At 49.6% G+C, this 19,972-nt stretch overlaps 1 protein-coding gene across 3 annotated transcripts in view; it reads right to left on the reverse strand.

Moving 5' to 3' along the window:
* PLEKHG5 (pleckstrin homology and RhoGEF domain containing G5) overlaps positions 1-19,972 on the reverse strand; it is a 575,902-nt gene that overhangs the window by 159,142 nt on the left and 396,788 nt on the right. For all 3 annotated transcript variants that reach the window (XM_086921583.1, XM_086921584.1, XM_086921585.1), the window contains exon 7: positions 2,442-2,605. In XM_086921583.1, the coding sequence (XP_086777709.1) occupies positions 2,442-2,605 (164 nt within the window). The remainder of the gene's footprint in view (positions 1-2,441; positions 2,606-19,972) is intronic.

Here is a 19,972-nt window from a genome sequence, read left to right on the forward strand (position 1 = left end):
AAAATGATATTCCTATTTTAAAATTATGTGAAAAGAAAACAAGAATCAAACAGGGTCAGAAGAGAAACTTCGGGTGCTGTCCCAACACAATTCTCACAAAGATGTGCTCAAATAAAGTAAACTTGAATCCAAGTAAACCAAGAATAACTAATGGTCGTACTTTAAAATCTGACTCAATCCGGAGAATTTAACAATAGATTTCAGCACCTGAATTTGTCTAGAATCAAGACAAATAAACTGATAATAAAAGTTGCTATACACTTTCAATTGTTAAAACTGTTAATTAACATTATGCTCTCAGTGAAATATTTCCACTATTGGCATTTCATAGGAGTTGTATTTCGTTGATGCAATCAGGTCTTGTTTTTCTGTCATGCTAACAAGTGAATAAAGGAAGTGCTCACCTCAGATGATTTGAGCCACTTTTTCTCTTCCACTTCCTGGCCCCCAAGATGAGAAAGTGTTGATCAGCTTGTTCGGTCGTAATGTTTATCTTATAGTTAAAACTGTAGGTTATAGTTTTCCTTTTTCATGACCTAAATCCTTGGACACATGTATGCTCACTTCTTTTAACTACATCATGGGCCCCATTACAGTCCTTTCATGAGATATTAATAAATATGTGTCTTGCCTTTGCATACTGAGCATGGTTCATTGTAGCTTTCTAGGGGAAACTATGACCAGCTGTATGTGTGATTTAAAAGCTATCTGTTCATTTTGCTAATAAAAAATATTTTAGACTTCGATTGGTGTGAGCAGATTTTTTTAATACCACTCTATCCTTCATATACATTTTCAATGCAAGGTACTCTGTAATGTGATGCTGTCCAGCCAACAACATACTGTGGTTCCAGGTGAAATATTAACCACATTTTAAATGCATTAAATAATATTTGGAATAATATATAAACCCGGGGGTCACACAGTGAGACTGGACCAGTAAAATGTATAACCTACTAGTCGGTTATGTCTAAATGGAACCACATATTAGAGAAAGCTGCCCCTGAGCCACACGAGACACTTCAGCTGCCAAAGTCCTGAAAACCATAATAATCAACAATCAACAATCACTGGTCAGACCCCAAAACACAAGAAGCCCCAGTCCATTGCTAGGACGACTGAGTGCCTAATCTAAAGGATGTGTTCTAGCAGAATGTTGACCTTTTCCAATCAGTTCCATAAGAGAAGGCAGTGCAAATTATCTCATAACTAACCAGGAGGCCATCATCTAACACAACTTTAAAGTAAAGAACCTGGTCTGAGTCTATTATATACTACACTAAACCAAGCAGAAGATAAATTCAACAACCAGGAGAAAGAGTGTCCCCAAAACTTTGCTTTGGAGCCAAAAGCGACAAGGATGAAAGATGACAAGTTTTCTAATGTATTTCAATCATACGCTCTGTGATGGTGGATGGTTGAGATTGACGACATGACTTCTTGACGTCCTGCCTCAGTGTCAAAGCATGAAGTTGAGATAAGAGGTGAGGATTTGCAGACATAATGGTTTGTATTGTATGTCTTCTAAGGACCAACAAATGTAATACAGATCTTGGCATAATTATAGCAGGCACAATCGTGAACAAGTAATCCATGCATGCTTCTAGATTCTCAACATAGGACAATAGTTCTCTTCTGTGTCCAAGATGTCACTTTGCAAGCATAGCATGTTAGTAACTAGTACAGCAAATATATCTGCCTTCAAGAACAGGCAGAGTCAAGCAACCTAAAAAGCCGCAATTTCAAAAAGCCGCAAGTTATGTAACTTTAATGAAGAAACAAAGAGATGTGGCAGATTCTGTGATATTGTATGACTGTCAACAGCACATTGCAAGCCCTGCTGATCCACAATCCAGATGTTGGGATGTACAAATGTAAGACAACTAACTTTCATTGCATGTATTTACAGCCTTAATTTCTTCTCCTTTTCCTCTTTTTTTGCAGTTTTGCATTATAGCCACATTTTGAAATACACTATTAATTTCCAAATTCCAGCCTTGCTGTAAACGTATGTTTAATGTTGTCTACTGTAGATGTTCACTGCAATGGTAATTGTTTCGGACACCTGGCATAAATCTCAGTCCAGGAATCATAATGACCATAAACAACATTGTTATGCACTCCATAGATAAGGTGGGTTATAAATCGTTTTCACCCTCATTTGTTCATATTTTTTTAAACAAAGAGCCAATCAGAATTCTTGCAGTCTATGGGCAATTGTAGGCCGGCAAGTTTCTCCTCGTTGATCAGCATCTGAGTACTATCAATGTGGTGGATATACATTTAACCATTTATGAACCATAGAATTACAAAATGCCCACACATGATACCACAAGAGCCAATCAATATCCAGCAGATGCTGTAGAAGTAAAAGGAAGAACTGCTTGATTCATAGCACTTGTACTCTTTGTGAACAGAAGAATGAAAGCACCAAGACTTACCAGAATGTCGATACTTTCTCGTCGGAGTGATGTGGGTTCGGGCCTGTCCAGCGCGGGATTAAAGATGAATGGCGATGTGGAGCCGGAGGTTCTCATGATGGGTAAACTCAGGGATCTGAAGTCTTTCACTGCCTGCTCAACTTTCAGTTCATCACCAGGCTTGGCTGTTGCAAGAAAAGAGGAGCTGTTACTATCGGGAGTCAGGAGGAGTCGTGTTCTGATACTGGTTGATGCGATTGCGCAGGGAATGTACAAGATCACAGTGAGATGCACAGGTCTCTGTTTCCTGAACTGTTGGCGGTTATGGATACCAGGATTCTTATCACCTCACAGCGGCTTCCAGTGGGAGCCAGGAGTACCTGCAAATGTGTTGTACTGTGCACAAAGCCCTTCACTCTAGGCACCACTACCCATCTGACACTGAATTCCATTCATTCAGGAGGTCTTTGCTCCTGTCAGGAATGACCTGCCCTCAGAAAGCAAAGAAACCTCTTCATCCTTCTCAGGAGGACTCCTAAGATCTGGAACGCGATTTCACCCGCACTAGATAAACCCTTTCTTTGGATTTTTCAAAACAAAAACAAAAATCTGAAATCTCTGTGTTTTTTGCCATCAATTTGAAATGTTGGCCGTGTACCCATCTATTGAAATCTTGTTTCTACCTGGATTCCTTAATGTGATCTGATAATGTCCATATGTATATTTTCTAATGTGTTGTTATGTCTCTGTGACTTCCAGATATGTGTGTTCATTTCTTCCTATTTGTATATACTGGTGACATTACTAAAGCACACTGGGATATTTGGGGTCTGGTTTGTGCTATTAAAATATTGCTAACCACTGCTTAATTTGTGCAGGAATATAGGGCGCGGAGCACCGGCACTCGCTGCTGTGACCAAACGTCAGACTTTGTGGCTCAAAACAAGCGAGAGAGATGAATAAACAGAGGAAAAGACCGAATGCCCAAGGGTCCCTGCGTAGTTGACGTGACCAAACAGTGTGATGAGGAGCAAACAGTTTGTGATCGGAAGAGGAAGGCCCTACCTTGGCACACGGATTGCCTATAAAGTCCATGCCCTCTGGCACAAGAGCTCCTGCCCTGCCGGTAACACCACACAGCTGCCAGCGCCGCCACGCCTACAGTAAACCGGAAAACCACAAGACTTTATTTCTGTTTGGTGCGGGATCATTTGTGGACACAGGGAAGAGCTTTTACTGGAAGCAAAACTTAAACAAAGCAAGGGTGCACACTGCTGCAGTGTCGGATAGAGGCTGCGCCCCTGCAGCAACGTCGAAACAAAAAGTTTTAGGATCTCTATCAAAATCTGCTGCAATAAACTCAATTTAGATTCCGGGCTCTACCTCTGTAATGCGATAATCGCGGCTCTCAACGTGCAGCGATAACAATGTCTTTGATGTGGCTCACAAGAGATTATAACATCACGTTCATGCGCATGCCAGGTGCCCGCCGAGGGTGCACGGGTGGACCTGTGGCTCAGGGGCGGATTGGCAAGGCGGGCATTCGGGAATGGGCCGAAGGGCCGGTGCCTCAGTGCCCTCTGTGGGCCGTTTTTTTCTCCCCTGTCCCAGTCCACAGAGAGTGGACTAGGAAAGGGGAGAAAAAAAAACGGCCCATAGAGTGCACAGAGACAGAGACTGAGAAAATGAAAGCAGCCTCGCTGTGCGGCCAGACAGCGATTGTTAGCTCTGGGCTCTCCTTCACCCCTGCCCTGCCAAGCAATCAAGCTGAGGCTGGGCTGGGGAGGGGTGATTGTTTGCAATAATCGGCCTCCCTGGGGGCCAGGTGTTTCTCAGGCCTTTGAGCCATTTGCACCTCGGCCCCCTGGCGCCCATGCAGCCCAGAAACGGTGTTAGTCTTAACACCTCGCCCACAGCCCTTCACATTCAGGGCATAGTGGGCGAGGAAGAATGGGGCTTGCTGTGGGGGCCTGGTGATGTTTGGAATTTTTTTGTTTTATTTATTTATTTATGCGATTTTATATAGCGCAGACTTTACCCGAAGGTGTCAGAGCGCTTCACACTAGGAACAGCAATAATACATGAGGAGAAAATTATAAGTGGACAAATTACAAAAGCAAGCGTTAAGTTACATGAATCAAAAGTGACAATAGTGAGCAACCAAAATACAAGAGGAGCAAACGATACATTACAGGAGGAAAAAGAGATATGTGTGCAGGTTACAAAAGCGTAAAAAATACAAGTAGAGGTATAATACTGCAATTAATGGCAGACACTCCAGCACAAGAACAAACGTAACGTAGGCAATGGTGGCACTTGTGCAAGTATCTAAAGCAAGCAAAAGTGAGAGGTAGCAAACAGTGTGCTACAAGAGAAAAGTGACTTGTGCAAGTTACAAAAGGGTACCATACACAGGTACAAGGGTAATACTACAGCCCTTGCTGGCCCTTATTAACACGTCTTTGACTTCAGGGGTGGTGCCCACCAAGTGGAAGCAAGCGGTAGTTACTCCCATCCTAAAAAAGCCTACCCTAGATCCTGTAAAACCTGAAAACTATCGCCCCATTTCTCTGCTACCGTGGCCTGCTAAAATCACCGAAGCCCACGTGAATAGGATCCTGGCCGACCATCTTGCCAAAGCTAACATCCTGGATCCCACGCAAAATGGATTTCGTGCAGGCCACAGCACGGAGACCGCCTTGTTATACATGGTTGAACATCTGCGCTCCGTGCTGGACACCGGACGAACAGCGGCACTCCTGTTGTTAGACCTGAGTGCCGCCTTCGATACGGTGTCCCACGAGATACTTTTGCGGAGGTTAGTGGAAGCTGGGGTTAGGGGCACGGCGCTAGGGTGGTTCCGCTCCTTCCTTACCAACAGATCCTTTCAGGTAGCGATACCACCTGGCAAATCCACCTCCCACCCGCTCACCTTGGGAGTCCCACAGGGCTCATCCTTGAGCCCCACTCTTTTTAACCTATACGTGAGTCCGCTGGCTGCGGTAGTCAAACGCTGGGGCCTGACAATGGTGTCCTATGCGGATGACACGCAGCTGGCGGTCACACTAAGTGGAGACTCAGCTGTGGACGCCCGCAATTTCTGTGAGGGGCTACGTGCGGTGGCAAATTGGATGAACTTAAATTGTCTCCAACTGAACGCAAAGAAGACTGAGGTGATGGTGGTGGGAAAGCAACCTGGATGGTGGAACGACAACTGGTGGCCCCCTGAGTTAGGAACGATACCCTCTCCTGCCATAGAGATAAAAAACCTCGGGGTATGGTTGGACCCTACACTGAGCTTCATCTGCCAAACTAAGAGGGTGGCTGCCTCCTGTTTTGGCATACTTAGGGGTATCAGGCCGGTGCTCAAATTTTTTGACGCCGCCACTAGACAGCTGGTAGTCCAGGCCTCGATCCTATCCAGGATAGACTATGCCAGTGTTTTACTTGCAGGTGCGAACAAGGCAGAACTCATGCGGCTGCAACGTGTGCAGAATGCGGCCGCAAGAGCGGTTCTGGGATTGCCCCGTCGTTGCCCGACGTCTAGAGCACTGCAATCACTCCATTGGCTGCCTGTCGCTCGTCGGATCGAGTTTAAGGTGCTTTGCCTAGCTTTTAAAATTTTGAAAGGTATGGCTCCACCGATCTTGACGAATTTACTGACCCCTTATGTTCCTTCTCGATCCTTGAGATCGATGGGTCAGAATTTGTCTGTGGTTCCACGTTTTTTGCTGTGCAGGATGGGTGGCCGCTCCTTCAGGGTAGTGGCGGCCAAACTGTGGAACTCTCTTCCCAGTGAAACCCGAGCTATGGAGGATTTACTGCAATTCAGACGTGCCATCAAAACTTTTCTTTTTAACTTATGTTTCTGATCTCCCTTTATGCGCTGTGTGATGTTGTGTTGACCTTTCTTGGCGCCAGGACGCCCCTTTGCTGGGGCAGCTGTGCGCGGTATAAAAGCCAATAACATAACATAACATAACATACAGTAAATGGTAAATACTCAAACTGCCAGACCACACTGGGAAGGCACTTCCCATGCACCAGCTTCACCTCAGTCTCCCCCTGGCTACCTGGCTACCTTGGATGACCCAGAAAGCTGTGTTTTGTGCTCCCCTGCCAGGACATTTTCCCGAGGCCTGGAGGGTTGATTAATTTACTAATTGCAGGGGCCTTACCTCTGTTCATGTGCTCCTGAGCTGAAGGTCTGGGGAGGGCTGAGTAGGTTAGTAATAGCAGGGGCTTTGCTGCTTTTCAGGTGCTCCGGTGCTGGAGGGCTGGAATAATTTTGTGACAAAAAGGGGCCTTGCTACTTTTTTTAGTTGCTCAGCATGTAGGCCATTGTCACCTTGGCCCTGTGTGTCGTGTGCAAGAACAGTATCCTCCCACTTTCATTCCTTGTCTGTGCAAATGGTGTTTCATGAAAGGGCACGCCCCTTGAATGTGGGCCACGCCCATTCAATATGGGCCACGCCCCTTGAATGTGGGCCACTTTTTTCGTCAGTGCCCGGGCCGAATTGTGATCCCAATCCGACCCTGCTGTGGCTGGCACTGGACGGCGCCCCGGCCTCTGGGACTTTCACAGCCGGGGCCTGTCGGGAAGTCACGCGCTTCCTCCGTTGGCCAGGCCCCGCTGCGATCAGACACCACCTTATGATGTGATGTGCCATTCAAGTATGAAAGCAAAACGAGGGCGCAACTCAGCGAACAGGTGCATAAGCACGGATATTCTGTCGAGAGGGAGTGTCTGGAAGGAAGTCACTGGGGAGAAACTGGCCAGGAGCAATGCGAATGGCGGGAAAACATCATGCAGGATCTTTCTTATGCAATTTGATTGTGGCACGTGTCACGAACGGGGATGTGCAATGTGCATTATGCCTTCATTGATGGGTGGAGTCTGGACAATGTTCAAAGCCCTCCTCGGATTCTTCAAGAGGTGTTGCAAACCTGCCAACCCTCCCCTCCGTGCCAGGCGTTCTCGAAGCCCGGACGCGGTTTCAAGGTGTCATGTATCCTGTCGGGAAAGGCAAAGGACGGCAGATCAACATCTCGCCATCCAGTGGAATTAGCACTGTCAACTGCCTCGTCATCAATGAAGATGGGGCTTTGCTTTTAAAAACCTATACATACATATGTTGTAGCAGAAATCTGGCGTCATACACAGAGCGTGGAGCCTTGGGAATAATCATATCACTGATGACTTTATTCACAGAAACATTCACACTCCCACTCACACCCCTATACCAACTCTCATACACCCACTCTCATACCCATTGACAGACCCATACAAATACACACACAACCACTCTGATTTCAGCCCGGGGACCCTATCCCCTGGGGCCTGGCCACACCTGCCTGGGTGCCCTAGCCCCAACCGAGGGCATCCAGTGTGCATGGTGGGGACCGCGGGGGAGCCTCAAGGGCCCGCAGTCCCAGCCGGCAGCCCATCTCCTGCGGCCGCATGCCTGAGGGTAGGGAAAGAGATGAAAACTGCACTTCCAGCATGCAGGAGCGGTTTGACAGCTACCGCTTGCTTGAAGCGGAGTGTTCACTTTTGCGTGGCGGGAGCTGTCACAGATTCTGCCATACAAAAGCAAACAGCTGTCTTCTGAGGGTGGGCATCTCAGTAGATAGCAGGAGCCGGCCCGCGCGGACGCTGCTCCTTTCTTGTGCAGGGGCTGGCCCGGGGAGGGGGAAGGGTGGAGGGGGCACAAAGCCATAGATTGTAATCGTATTATATTGTAATTGCATTTGTATAGTGATTACTACCCCATACAAGGCGTCAAATCGCTTTTTTGGCAAGTAGCACGCTACTCCGGGACCCATAAAGGATAAGTGTTGAATTAGTATAGTGAAACATGCAAGTACATTGTAAGTGGTGGATAGGTTAGTCAGTTATTGGGATTCGGAAGGATAGCAGAAGGATAGAAGAGGAAAAAAGGTTTGTATTTATATAGTGCTTGTGACCCCTGATGCAGTGTTGAAGCACGCTATTCCGGAAACCCATAAAGGATTGGTGTATGGTTTAATATGAAAGTAATTTGAGTGGTGGATATTAGTCAGTTATTTGGAGTGAGTAGGATAGCGGAAGGATAGAAAGGGAAGAAAGGTTTGAATTCATATAGCACCTGTTACCCCTGTTGGGTGCTGAAGCTCTTTTCTGGCGAGTAGTACGCTACTCCAGAACCCATAAAGGATTAGTGTTGAAAATTAGTATAGTGAAATATGAAGTAATTTGAGTGGTGGATATGTTATTCAGTTATTTGGATAGAGAAGGGTAGGTGGCGGGATAGAAGAGGGAAAGAGGTTTGTATTTATTTAGCGCTTGCTACCCCTGATGGGGTTTTGAAGTGCTTGTTCACGAGGAGTCCCACCTTCGCAGTCTCGAGGGTCCGCCGGCTGTCTGATCGTGCAGCTGGTGTTGAACAGGAGGTGCCGGGTAATGACACTGGGTGGTTGCAGGACATGGTTTTCCCTGTGATTGTTTGAGGGAGTGACTTTGTGACTGCGCCCATTTGGGTTCTAATTACAGTACTACCAGTCCCAGAAGTCTTTGGGTGTAATCAACAGGTTGAATAATTGATATAAAAGAGGGATTACGCTTGTTTAGTGCTTGGCTTGCCGTCATTTGCTCCACCCTGCCCATGATGAAGGGCGTCTATCACCAGAAACGCGTCGGCTATAAGGGAAATAGTGCCTGCATACCTACCTTGTGAAATGGAGTAGTCCTGGGTGTTCCGACCAAAAAAAAGGGGTAACTCAGCAAAAACACACACATATATATATATATATACACATACAAATACATATATATACATACATTCATACATCAATGCAAAAAACAGGACACACCAGTAAGATTAAAGGCTTTAGTCCCTGTTTTTGCTTCTCAATATCGGTCACCCTATAAAGAGATAAAGAGCAATAGAAAAGGGATTTAAAAAACATGAAAAGAAAGGGCAGGAAAAGTACTGAGGGAAGGTTAACTGAATAGGGGTTCAGAAGAGAGGGCATAAGGGACCTTGTTATACCAGGCTGTGAGCGTATAGCAGTTCTGTTTCCCCAATGATACTTCAAAGCTAGACTGATGGTGAACTTAAGAGGGAAGCCCAGGACATATAGTTCTGTGGTAAGAAATTGAGGACAGAAAAGAGATCCAAGGATGAACGAGAAAAGGCTCCTAGACCCATCAGTGAGGACACAATCACAACAAATAATGTGAAATAGTGACATTTTGGTTACATGGCAAGAAGAGTCCATCGAAAAACTGGGGGTCATCCATGGTGCCCAAGAAGATAGTGCAACAGTTTGTAATTTCCGTCCCTCCAGTACCCAGCGGTCTATAAGTCAGGCATCCGCAAACTCTTTCCTACACACTTCTTAAAATATGCATCTTTTGTGGAAGTAGATTTTGTTCTTCGAGTGAATCCAGAAGAATGAAAACAAATACTTCCCCTCATATAGTATTTGCTGTTGCAAAATTTCTAATGGCCATGTGGCACATTAGGAGGAAATTACTAAAAGCCTGATTACCGAAGTTTGGATCTGCCATATAGCCGTATTGCCAATGTATCATTTGATAACCAACTGGGAATGATTTTTGCTTTTATCTACTCTTTCAAAGCATCTTTTATTATAATGTCTTAATATATCATGTATCTTTTTGTAATGTATGTTTTTATATGCATCTTTTATGGCCTAAATGGTCGAAATAAAGAATTTTTGGATTGGATTGGAATCCAGAATTCGAATTTGTAATGCACGCTTCCATTTCACTGTTTTCTTGCAAAGAAGTGAGCAGTGCTCCTCGACTGGCATCGCCCTATCTTGCATAGGTGTGATTATGGGTTGGACACCTAGCCCTCATGCCCGTCCAGACTTTTGATTACAAAAATGAAGTTATATTTTTAACCACTTCAAAAATACAGCAACCATAAGTGGGTGAAACCCTTGATACAGCACTCATGCATACACCCTATAAGTGACTATAAGCAATATGGATTGGGTTGGTGCTATTTAAATACCACATGCATACAGACACATATATATATACAGTAGCCTTCTAACTACACTTCTGGTAAAGGACTGAGGCAAATTCTGTGATCTGCAGACATTTCGCTGGGTGGTTTTGCAGTTCAGGGCTAGTTCGTTTGATCATATGCTCCCCACTCCTGCTGACGCTCAAACACCAGGGGGTTTGCTTTTGGGAACATTTCATAGCCAGCAAAAATGCGGCACTCTCATTTTATAGCATCAATTACTGCTTATGAGACATGAAGTGGAACAAATACAGCTGACTCATAAAATGCTGACTCAGCTCCTAATTTATCACACATCAAATCGCGTGCTTGCATTTCTCCGGGTCTTGCTCTTCCAGAATGCACCATATTTATACAGTTCGAGTTCTTCCTGTGTTTCCTGTCCTCCAAGTTCCTGTGAGTAGTCTACTCGTGGTAGACACTCCTGCCTTTCTTTCTTTCACTTTTTGTGGGGTCAAAATAATGTGAGTGCTATTAAAGCACTTCTAGTCTTCACCACGCACCCCTCTGACCCTTTCTCATCTGGAGAATAGCTAGGGGCTTGCTTCAGGAAGTAAATCCCTCTCCAAGGTGAAAAGGGTCATGGACAACCTTTCGTGAAGTCATTTTAGAGAGGGTATATGAGTGGAAAAGTGTTTTCCCCGTAGAGAGAAAAAAATGTACGCCTGCCCTGCGTTGTTGTCCTTCCCAATTTGGAACTGTGCCGAGTGTAAAATTCTGCACTGCAGAAAAAAAAGAATGTTTAATAAAAAATACTGCAACATGGCCAGTAGTAGGTCTGGAAAGCTGCAATTGACACCGCTTTCCAGGTGTATTACTGATAAGGATTGTGAGCTGCAATAAGCAGGAAATCTGCACCACTTGTATTAGTAGTGCTATGCGCTTATATGAATAGTACTATGCACTTGCATGTGTAGGACTTTGTGACCAGACCATATCTGTTCTGAGAAACCACACAAAGAATGGGATGACATGCTTGATCAGCCAGTCTTTTGTAAAGAAAAGGCCTTAAGAGAAAAAATACTCATTACATTGAATGGGGAAGTCTCACCCACACTTTTGTGGCACGCTTCATCATCAGCTACCTCATCCCATCCTGAAAAGATGATTCTATAAGATTGGCCTCAACCTCAGTGAGCGGCAGTTCAAGATAGAGAGACTGGGTACATCAGGGGTCCAGATTATTATACACAACTACCTCGTGTCACACACAACTGTTGATGAAGCATGCCACAAAAGTGTGGGTGAGGCTTCCTCATCCGATATAATGAGCATGGTTGCTCTTAGGCACTTTTCTTTGGAATCGACTGGCTGATCAGGTATATTGTTGGAGTCTGTGCGGTATAGGGGCGTGGCTTGGACGCCGATCGGGATGGCGGCGTGAGCTCGCAGCTCCGCGCGGAATCCCGCTAATTCTCCTGTTTTCGGGACCCTGGGCGACCCGAAGACGACGTTCCTGCCCTCTGAAGTGTAAGGGGACAGCTGGGCATCATTGGAGAGTCGCTGGGGGACTGCTGGCCCCGAGAAGATCGAGAGAAGAGGCGGCCGAGGTGTTGCCGAGGGTGCGAAGAAAATGGCGGCGAGGAGGTCGGACGGCCCCGAACTTCAGCCCTGAGCCAAGTTGTCGCCGAGTGGCAAGAGAACCTGCACTCGGCTGCCCGAGGCACTAGGATCGGCTGTGCTGTGCCCTGAGACCAGGGGACACTGACCTGATTCACCCAGGAGCTTGGGGACCTTCGTTGGCCACCGCCCTAAGACTCATCCTTTCCCCCTCAGGCTTCGGAGGGGGGTGACGGAACGGAGCCCGTCTACCTGGCCATTGCTCCTGAGAGCGTCGGCGGGGACATTGCACTGCCCGGTGCCCGGAGACTGGCACGGAAACACGGGCGTCGACGCAAAACGGGCGACTGGACCTGTGACGCAGCACCCTGGCATGGCGGCGATCGGAGGGCCGATGCCCGGGAGTCGCGAGGGGGACTCGGCGACATCAACTCGGCTGAGCGAGAGTCCCTCCCCGGAGCTTGACCAAGAACAGCGGCTGAACCGGCGTTTGGATGCCATACTTGATGCGATCACCTCCACCAAGGAAGCATTGCACAATGACATTGCCCAAGTGGCCACGGGCCTGGGGCTGCTACGCGCGGATCACGCAAAGCTGGCGGACAGGGTCAAGGACCATGACCAACTGTTGCTGGACCTGAAGCCATCGGTGGTGACCGCGGAGCACAGGATCACGGACATTTTGGCCCGATTGGACTCACTGGAGCGGAGGGCGGAGGATGCCGAAGGCCGCAATAGACGGAACAACGTGCGGGTCGTAGGCCTGCCGGAACGGATTGAGGGGGAGGATGCGGTGGCCTATATGGAGAACTGGTTCCGCACTATGGTAGCGCCGGAGGGGCTTACTCCTTTTTTCACCCTGGAGCGAGCTCACCGGGTGCCTGCTCGCCCGCCGGGGCTTGGCCGCCCCCCCCGACCGATGGTGGTGCGGCTCCTCCACTACAAGGACCGGGATCTCCTCATCCAGCGGGCCAGGATGTCGGGCCCGTATGAGGTGGAGAACAGTAAGGTTACGATCTTCCCGGATTACACTCAAGCGGTCCAGAAGAACAGGGCGTCGTTCCTCGCGGTGAAGAAGGAGCTCAGGGAGGAAGGCATCCAGTACTCCTTGCTCTACCCGGCTAAGCTGCGGATCATCATGGATGGCTCTACGCACTTTTTTCAGTCTCCGGACGAAGTTTGGCAATGGCTGGAGTCATATAGAGCGGGGACGGACAGATCGCATAAAAGTAGGCGAGACCAACCCAAGCAGCCCCGGGTGAGGCAGTCACAACGCATCAGATCCCGCAACAGGCGCCAGCGGGAGAACCGGGAGGCTCAAATGGAGGCGGAGAAGAGGGATGCGCTCGCAGCGACGGCGGCCATTACAGGGTAGCGACAGAACAGTGAACGGGCAGAAACGGATTCGGGAGGGGAAGGCAGCAGGACGGGAGAGGAACTTTCAGAGGCGGAAAGCTCGAAGGGGCCGATAGTGACCCCACAGACATCGGATGGTATTTTCTGCGGCTGAGATAGACTTGGGACTAGATCGAGACTTCATGGTAGGGTGGTATCCTGTTGATGGAGGGCCGGTTGCTGGGAGGGGGAGCTGTGTGCTTCGGAGGGGATGAAGGCGCGGGGCGCGGGCTCCGCTAGCTGGGGTCGGCGGTGACTCACCCCCCTTGGGCCCTTAAGGCCGACTGTGGTGGAGACCACAGGGTAAGAGTGTGCGACGTTGGTTCTAGGTTTGGATGGGGGCGGCCATTGGGTTCGTGTGCTCTGTCCTGGGGAGTGGGGTTTGGGAAGTGTTTCAGTTTTGGGAATGTTCGGGGGGGGGCAACTGCATTGGGGGGGCTATGATCCTTCGTTATTTGAATCGGACTGTACGAAGTTGGAATGGGGACATTACCTAATTTGAAATGCCTGACGTGGAATGTCCGGGGGCTGCGGACTATGGTGAAACGTCACAAAGTACATGCATATCTAGTACGCAGGGGGGTTCAGATTGCTATGCTCCAGGAGACTCATCTCACCAAAAAAGAGTGCGCTGCCTTGCAGAAAAGATGGCGGGCCAGGTGTTTGGCACCACTTACTCAGCGTATGCCAGGGGGGTGTTGATCTGGGTGAGGGCGGGGATACCCTTTCAAGTGCTGAACCGAGTAGTGGATCCGGATGGCCGGTTTGTGGCGGTGGAGGGGAGGTTATATGGACGGGATGTGGTTTTCTGCTGTGTCTATGCACCGAACACTGACCAAGCTCGATACTTTGATAGCCTCTCGGGGTCCTTGGCCTCTTTCCTGGCGGGGCCGATAGTGTTAGGGGGGGACTTCAATTCGCTCACGGATGTAGCTCTGGACAGGTCCCATCCCCCCCTAGTGGACTCCCCGGTGCGCAGGCTGGCCGCGCACAGGAAGGACTGGCAGGAACGATGGGGGTTGCTGGATGTCTGGAGGGAGCGGCACAGGGGAGCCAGGGATTATTCCTTTTATTCTGCTCTCCATGATCTGCATGTCAGGATTGATTCGGTGCTCTGCGGTGGATCCCTAGCCCCATTGATTTCCCATGCGGAGTACCTGGCTAGGACTATCTCCGATCATAACCCCCTATTAGTGCACATTCAGTGGCAGAGAGAGCGCTCAGTGATACCAACATGGCGGCTTCGGCCGGAGACGCTTGAGGACTCTGTGTTCAGCGACGCGGTTCGGCAAGGCATTGATAGTTATTTCGGAGTGAATGAGGGTACGGCTGCGAGTAGGTCCACTGAATGGGATGCAATGAAAGTGGTGGTGAGAGGGGTGTGTTTGGGTAGGTTCTCGAATGCTCGCACGACTGTGTTGAACGACCTAATGAAAGCGGAAGAAACTTTGAGGGACTTGGAGCGCCGCAGGCCGGCTAGGCCAGATTTACAGGCCCAGTTGTTGGAAGCGAAGGAAGTGGTTGCCACCGAGACGGAACGTTTAAGGTGCTATGACTACAGGCAGTATATCATCAGGGCACATGCAGAAAGAGACAAGGTGGGTACCCTCTTGGCCAGACTAGCTAACCCGGAACTTAGGGGCTGCCCGATCCTCAGCATTACTAATGCGCAGGGAGAAATGGTGTACTCCCAGGCTGCGGTATTGGAACGTTTTAGGGGGTATTATGAGGAATTATACCAGAGTCAGCTGGGAGTGGGGGTTCAGGACATCGCGGAATACCTGGGGGAGAGGCAGCTTCCGGTCCTGGACGAGGAAGACGCGAAGGAGCTGGGTGGCCCGATCACGCTCACGGAAATACGGGTGGCCATCAAACATATGGCCCGCAACAAGACGCCCGGGGTGGACGGACTGCCGATTGAATTTTATCAACAATATGTGGACAGCTTGGCTCCCAGGCTGCTGGTGGTATATACGGAAGCGTTCGAGACGGGGGCATTGCCTGGGTCCATGCGGGAGGCCTTAATTGTACCGCTCCTAAAGCCTGGCCGGGATGCCGCGGATGTGAGTTCTTATCGCCCGCTATCCATGCTGACGGTGGATTATAAGATCCTGAGCCGAATCCTTGCCACCAGGCTGGCCCCACATATGACGGGCCTGGTACACAAGGACCAGGCCGGGTTTATACCCACGAGGAGCACGGCGCTGAATATCCGCCGTCTGGTGGGAATAATGGACGCCATCTTGGACGGGGAGGGAGCTCCGGCGGTCCTGTCTGTGGACATCGAGAAGGCCTTTGATAGTTTGGAATGGTCTTTCCTGGATGGAGTGTTAGAGAGGTTTGGCATGGGCGAGGGGTTCCGAAGGTGGACGAGGGTCTTATATACCTCGGCAACGGCGAGAGTGCGTTTGGGCGGCCTGGTGTCTGCGGCATACCCGGTGGGCAGGGGCACACGACAGGGATGCTCTCTCTCCCCCCTATTGTTTGCTCTGGCGATGGAACCCTTGGCGGTCCATGCGAGATCAGGTGACCGGTACGCGGGGATAGTCAGCGGCGGGCAGTGGCATTATATATCGCTATATGCGGATGACTTGCTCCTGTACCTGGCTGACACCTCGGGGGCGTTGGTCGGGGCGATGGATTTGTTGTCTGAGTTCGGCCGGCTGTCGGGCCTTAAGGTCAATTGGACGAAGACTTGTGTGTTCCCGCTGCGAGCGGGATCGCCAGTCCCTGGCAGCGATTTGGGTGTGGTATGGGAGCCCTCTTGTATCACCTATTTGGGTGTTCGCATCTACCACGCGACTGCGGACCTATTGGAGGGCAACATTGGTCGCTGTGTCCGTGCACTGCGGGGCAGCTTGTCTTTCTGGTCGACCCTCCCGCTGACGGTTCTGGGCAGGATTGCACTGTTGAAAATGTTGGCGCTCCCCCGCTTCCTCTATTATTTCCGAACGCTGCCTGTCTGGATTCCCCAGGGGGTATTTAGAGAACTGCGGTCAATGATAATTGGCTTCCTATGGGGGCATGGCCGCCGTAGAGTGGCCCTGAGCACGCTACTTCGCCCCAAGCAAGAGGGGGGCATGGCTGTGCCCGACCTCGAGCTGTATTATCTTGCGGCGCAGTTGCAGGTCCTTACACAGAACGTAGCTAGGGTGTTTCGGGGTCCAGAAGAGGACCGGGATCGGGGGATACAACGCCACGTGCTGTCCTACATCATTATGCAACAGAGGCTCGAGTTACGGGCCCTCACCATGGAAGAGCGGACGCTCCGGCTGTGCTGGCAGAGGAGCCTTCGGAGAGCGAGGGCATCGCGGCCTTATGCACCGGAGATCCCGATCGGGATGCTGACGGCTTTGCCGCACGTGGGAGATTGGTCCCCGTTGCTGGATTGGGAAGAGGCGGGACTGCAGGTAGTGGGCGACTTGTACATAGACGGGGCTTTGGCGCCGTTCGAAGTGCTCCGGGACCAGTTCGGGCTGCCTGATGGGGGATTCCTCCTACACGCGGCAGTGGTGGCTGCCATACAGAAGCACTGGAAAGGGGGGCTCATGGAACCCACGACGACTATGGCGTGCCAATATGTGGTGATGGCGGCTGGTACGTTCAAAGCTGTGACGTGCCTCCATAATAGGATGCTGAATGAGGGACTGGAACCACTCCAAGGGCTCATGGCTAAATGGGAGGTGAGCGTAGGCCGACCCATACCGGATACGGCATGGGGCCACATCCTGCGGCGCACGTGGAAGGGCACTAGAAATGCGCGCTTCCAGCAGGTACATTTCTACGTGCTTCACAGGGCTTATTTAACTCCTGAGAAATTACAGCGGTACTTTCAGGTGCCGGATGCCCGATGCCCACGGTGTTCGTCTCTGGGAGCGGACATGGACCATTTGTTTTGGGGGTGCTCACACCTGGGGTCCTATTGGGCGGAGGTAGGGGAACTCCTGAATGAAGTGACTGACAGGGAGGTGGAATTCGACATGGCGGCGTGCCTGCTGCTCTGGTTCCCACACACTAAACATACCAAGGTGACAAGCAAATTCATAGACCTGGGTCTGATATTGGCGCAGAGGGAAATATCATGGCATTGGAAATCCAGGGGGGGCCCTTCACTGCGTAGATGGAAGAATGAGCTGCTGCGGTGGTCTGACTGCGAGAGTGTGCTCCGGATGAAGCAAGCTGTAAAGTTGGGGAATGAGAAGGCATTGGAAGCGGCGCGTGCATGGGAGTTAGTGGTACAGGCTTTGCGTGATTCTTTGGTAGAGGATGAGGATGGTGAGGACTAAGCCGATGGACACCGCGGGGCGAACACAAGTATGGTACCACGCACTGTAGTGGATCCATCCAATTCGACAGGACGAGGCACACACCTTAGCAGTTGCCAGGGGAGGGGGGGCTTTGGGGGGGCTGGTTGACGGGAGTTTGGGGTGGGCCGGAAGCCATTAGATGGTTGCTCGTTAGGGCACCTTGGATCTACTAGGACGGTGGGTACTGTGTGGAGTGTGGAATGGCTGGGTAGTGCGGCCAGGTGTGACAACCCATAGCACCTAGGGCAGGTCCCGACAAGGGCGGTACCACTGATTACCACTGGGTTGGCTGACGGGAGTGATGTTGTGGGTGGGGGGGTAAAAGCAGATACGCAAAACGACATTTCAACCATGGTCCCTATGGGACGTGCACCGTGATGTTTTCCTATTGAACGAAGTAATATGCCGCCCGGCCTCCGGGATGCGGGCTGAATGGCTGTGTACGACTGGGATTTCTTATTGGACGGGGGGATATCACGAGTGAACTGGCTGATTAATTGTATCCTGTGGTTTATAATTCTGCAATAAAAATATATTTAAAAAAAAAAAAAAGAGTCTGTGCGGTATATTTTTTATGCTAAGGAGGAAAAGTGATAACAGATGCACATCTTTCTCTCTTGGGGTACACAGATAATTTAGTGAGCCATGGCCACAGCTTATAAAGACAACAAACAAATCTGGGGCTTTTCTACTTGCAATTTCTATATGAACTATTGTGTTGTATATATATGTCAAAGCCATCTCACATTTTATTGCATTGTATTGCAGCATAGCTAACGTTCTTCCTGAAGTCTGCGGGTCATTTGTGCAGGAACCCAAAAACACGAATTCATCAACTCGTATCTTGGAAGAATTTATTTACAAATGTGCCCAGGGCTGACTTTATGCCCCATGTAATAAAAAAAAACACAGCTGATCAATCGATTAACCACACCAAATACTTGAGATAGTCATCTGAATACGAAGAAAAGTATCATTTTGGCCAGAAGACAAAATATGACCACCGGATTGAAACAAGCTTAAGTGAATTACATTAAAAAGGCAGAATATAGATAGAACAGCAGATAAAGGGAACAAATAAAAAAACAAAAGGGCCAACGAATGACAAATCACGGTAATATAACATGTACAGTGATGAATAACGATCAATAACGTAATGCACACAGATCTAAATATGGGCTCCAAATCAAAGTAAAACGATTCTTGTTTGTAAGGAAGGCAGAACTTCCGAAAATTCAGTGCAAAACTTCGAAAGTGGTTTGCTGCTTTTGTCCTCCACAATATCGAACTACAGCCAGCGCGAGGCACAAAGAAAACAAGTGACCTCCAATGACAAATACACCCAAGAGGGCCTGGGAATCAAAATTAGGAGGAGGCCTTTTTAACTGTGTCTGTCCATACAATCAAATGATAAAACAAAACGCAGAGCATGCGCTGTTCCTGAACAGTGGAGACACACACACACAAACACCCCGAAATGAGGCCACCTTTACCTTGACTGACGCAGGCTGCCACACAGCCCCCCCTTCCCGAGCTGCGAGCTCTAAGGATGTCCTTCGGCGCTGCTCTTCGAGGAGGACTCGATGTGCTAACACTGGAAATGTACGGGGGATGTGTTCCTGCTGCTGCACACCTGTATTCTAATGAGGCAGCAATCACCAATGGACGCCCCCGCCGGCCTTCGTGTCGAGACTCGCTCGGAGCTCTGAAGACGAGACTTGCTGGCCTCTGGGTTTACACAAACCTCCGGTAGCATGATGGAAGGGCGCGCCCTCGGGCTCTCGGGCGTGTTCCAAGCAGTCACCGCGAGTCCCATCAGAAAGTGGGGGTTCCTCTCAGAAAGTGCCTCGTGGCCCGAGGTCATTGCCACAGCGCCCTTGGGGTCATTCTGGGAATGTTGCAAAACACTTTTCACTCCATCCATCCTGATTCATGTCACCAGGGCACAAGTCCTAGAAAAAGAAGGGGGGGGGGGGGGGGGATGACGTCACCACAGGAAGTGACGCCACGAAAGGTGCCTTGCACCATCAGACTCATTGCTTCCCCTCCTCACCCCTTAGATGCGATTGCATCAGATAAGCCAGTGTGTGAGCAGCTTTCTGAATGAGCTCCGATCTCGCCCCAGAGAGGCCAAAGAGTGAATGTGTGGCTCCATTTGTTCCAGTTATCGAGCTCCCAGTAAAATAAGTGGGGGGGACGCTGTCCACCCGCGTGGTACCCCGACTCGAGCCCTGCATGTCACTCTCTGATC

This window comes from Lissotriton vulgaris, chromosome 5 (genome assembly GCF_964263255.1).
Source record: "Lissotriton vulgaris chromosome 5, aLisVul1.2, whole genome shotgun sequence".
Lineage (NCBI taxonomy): Eukaryota > Metazoa > Chordata > Amphibia > Caudata > Salamandridae > Lissotriton > Lissotriton vulgaris.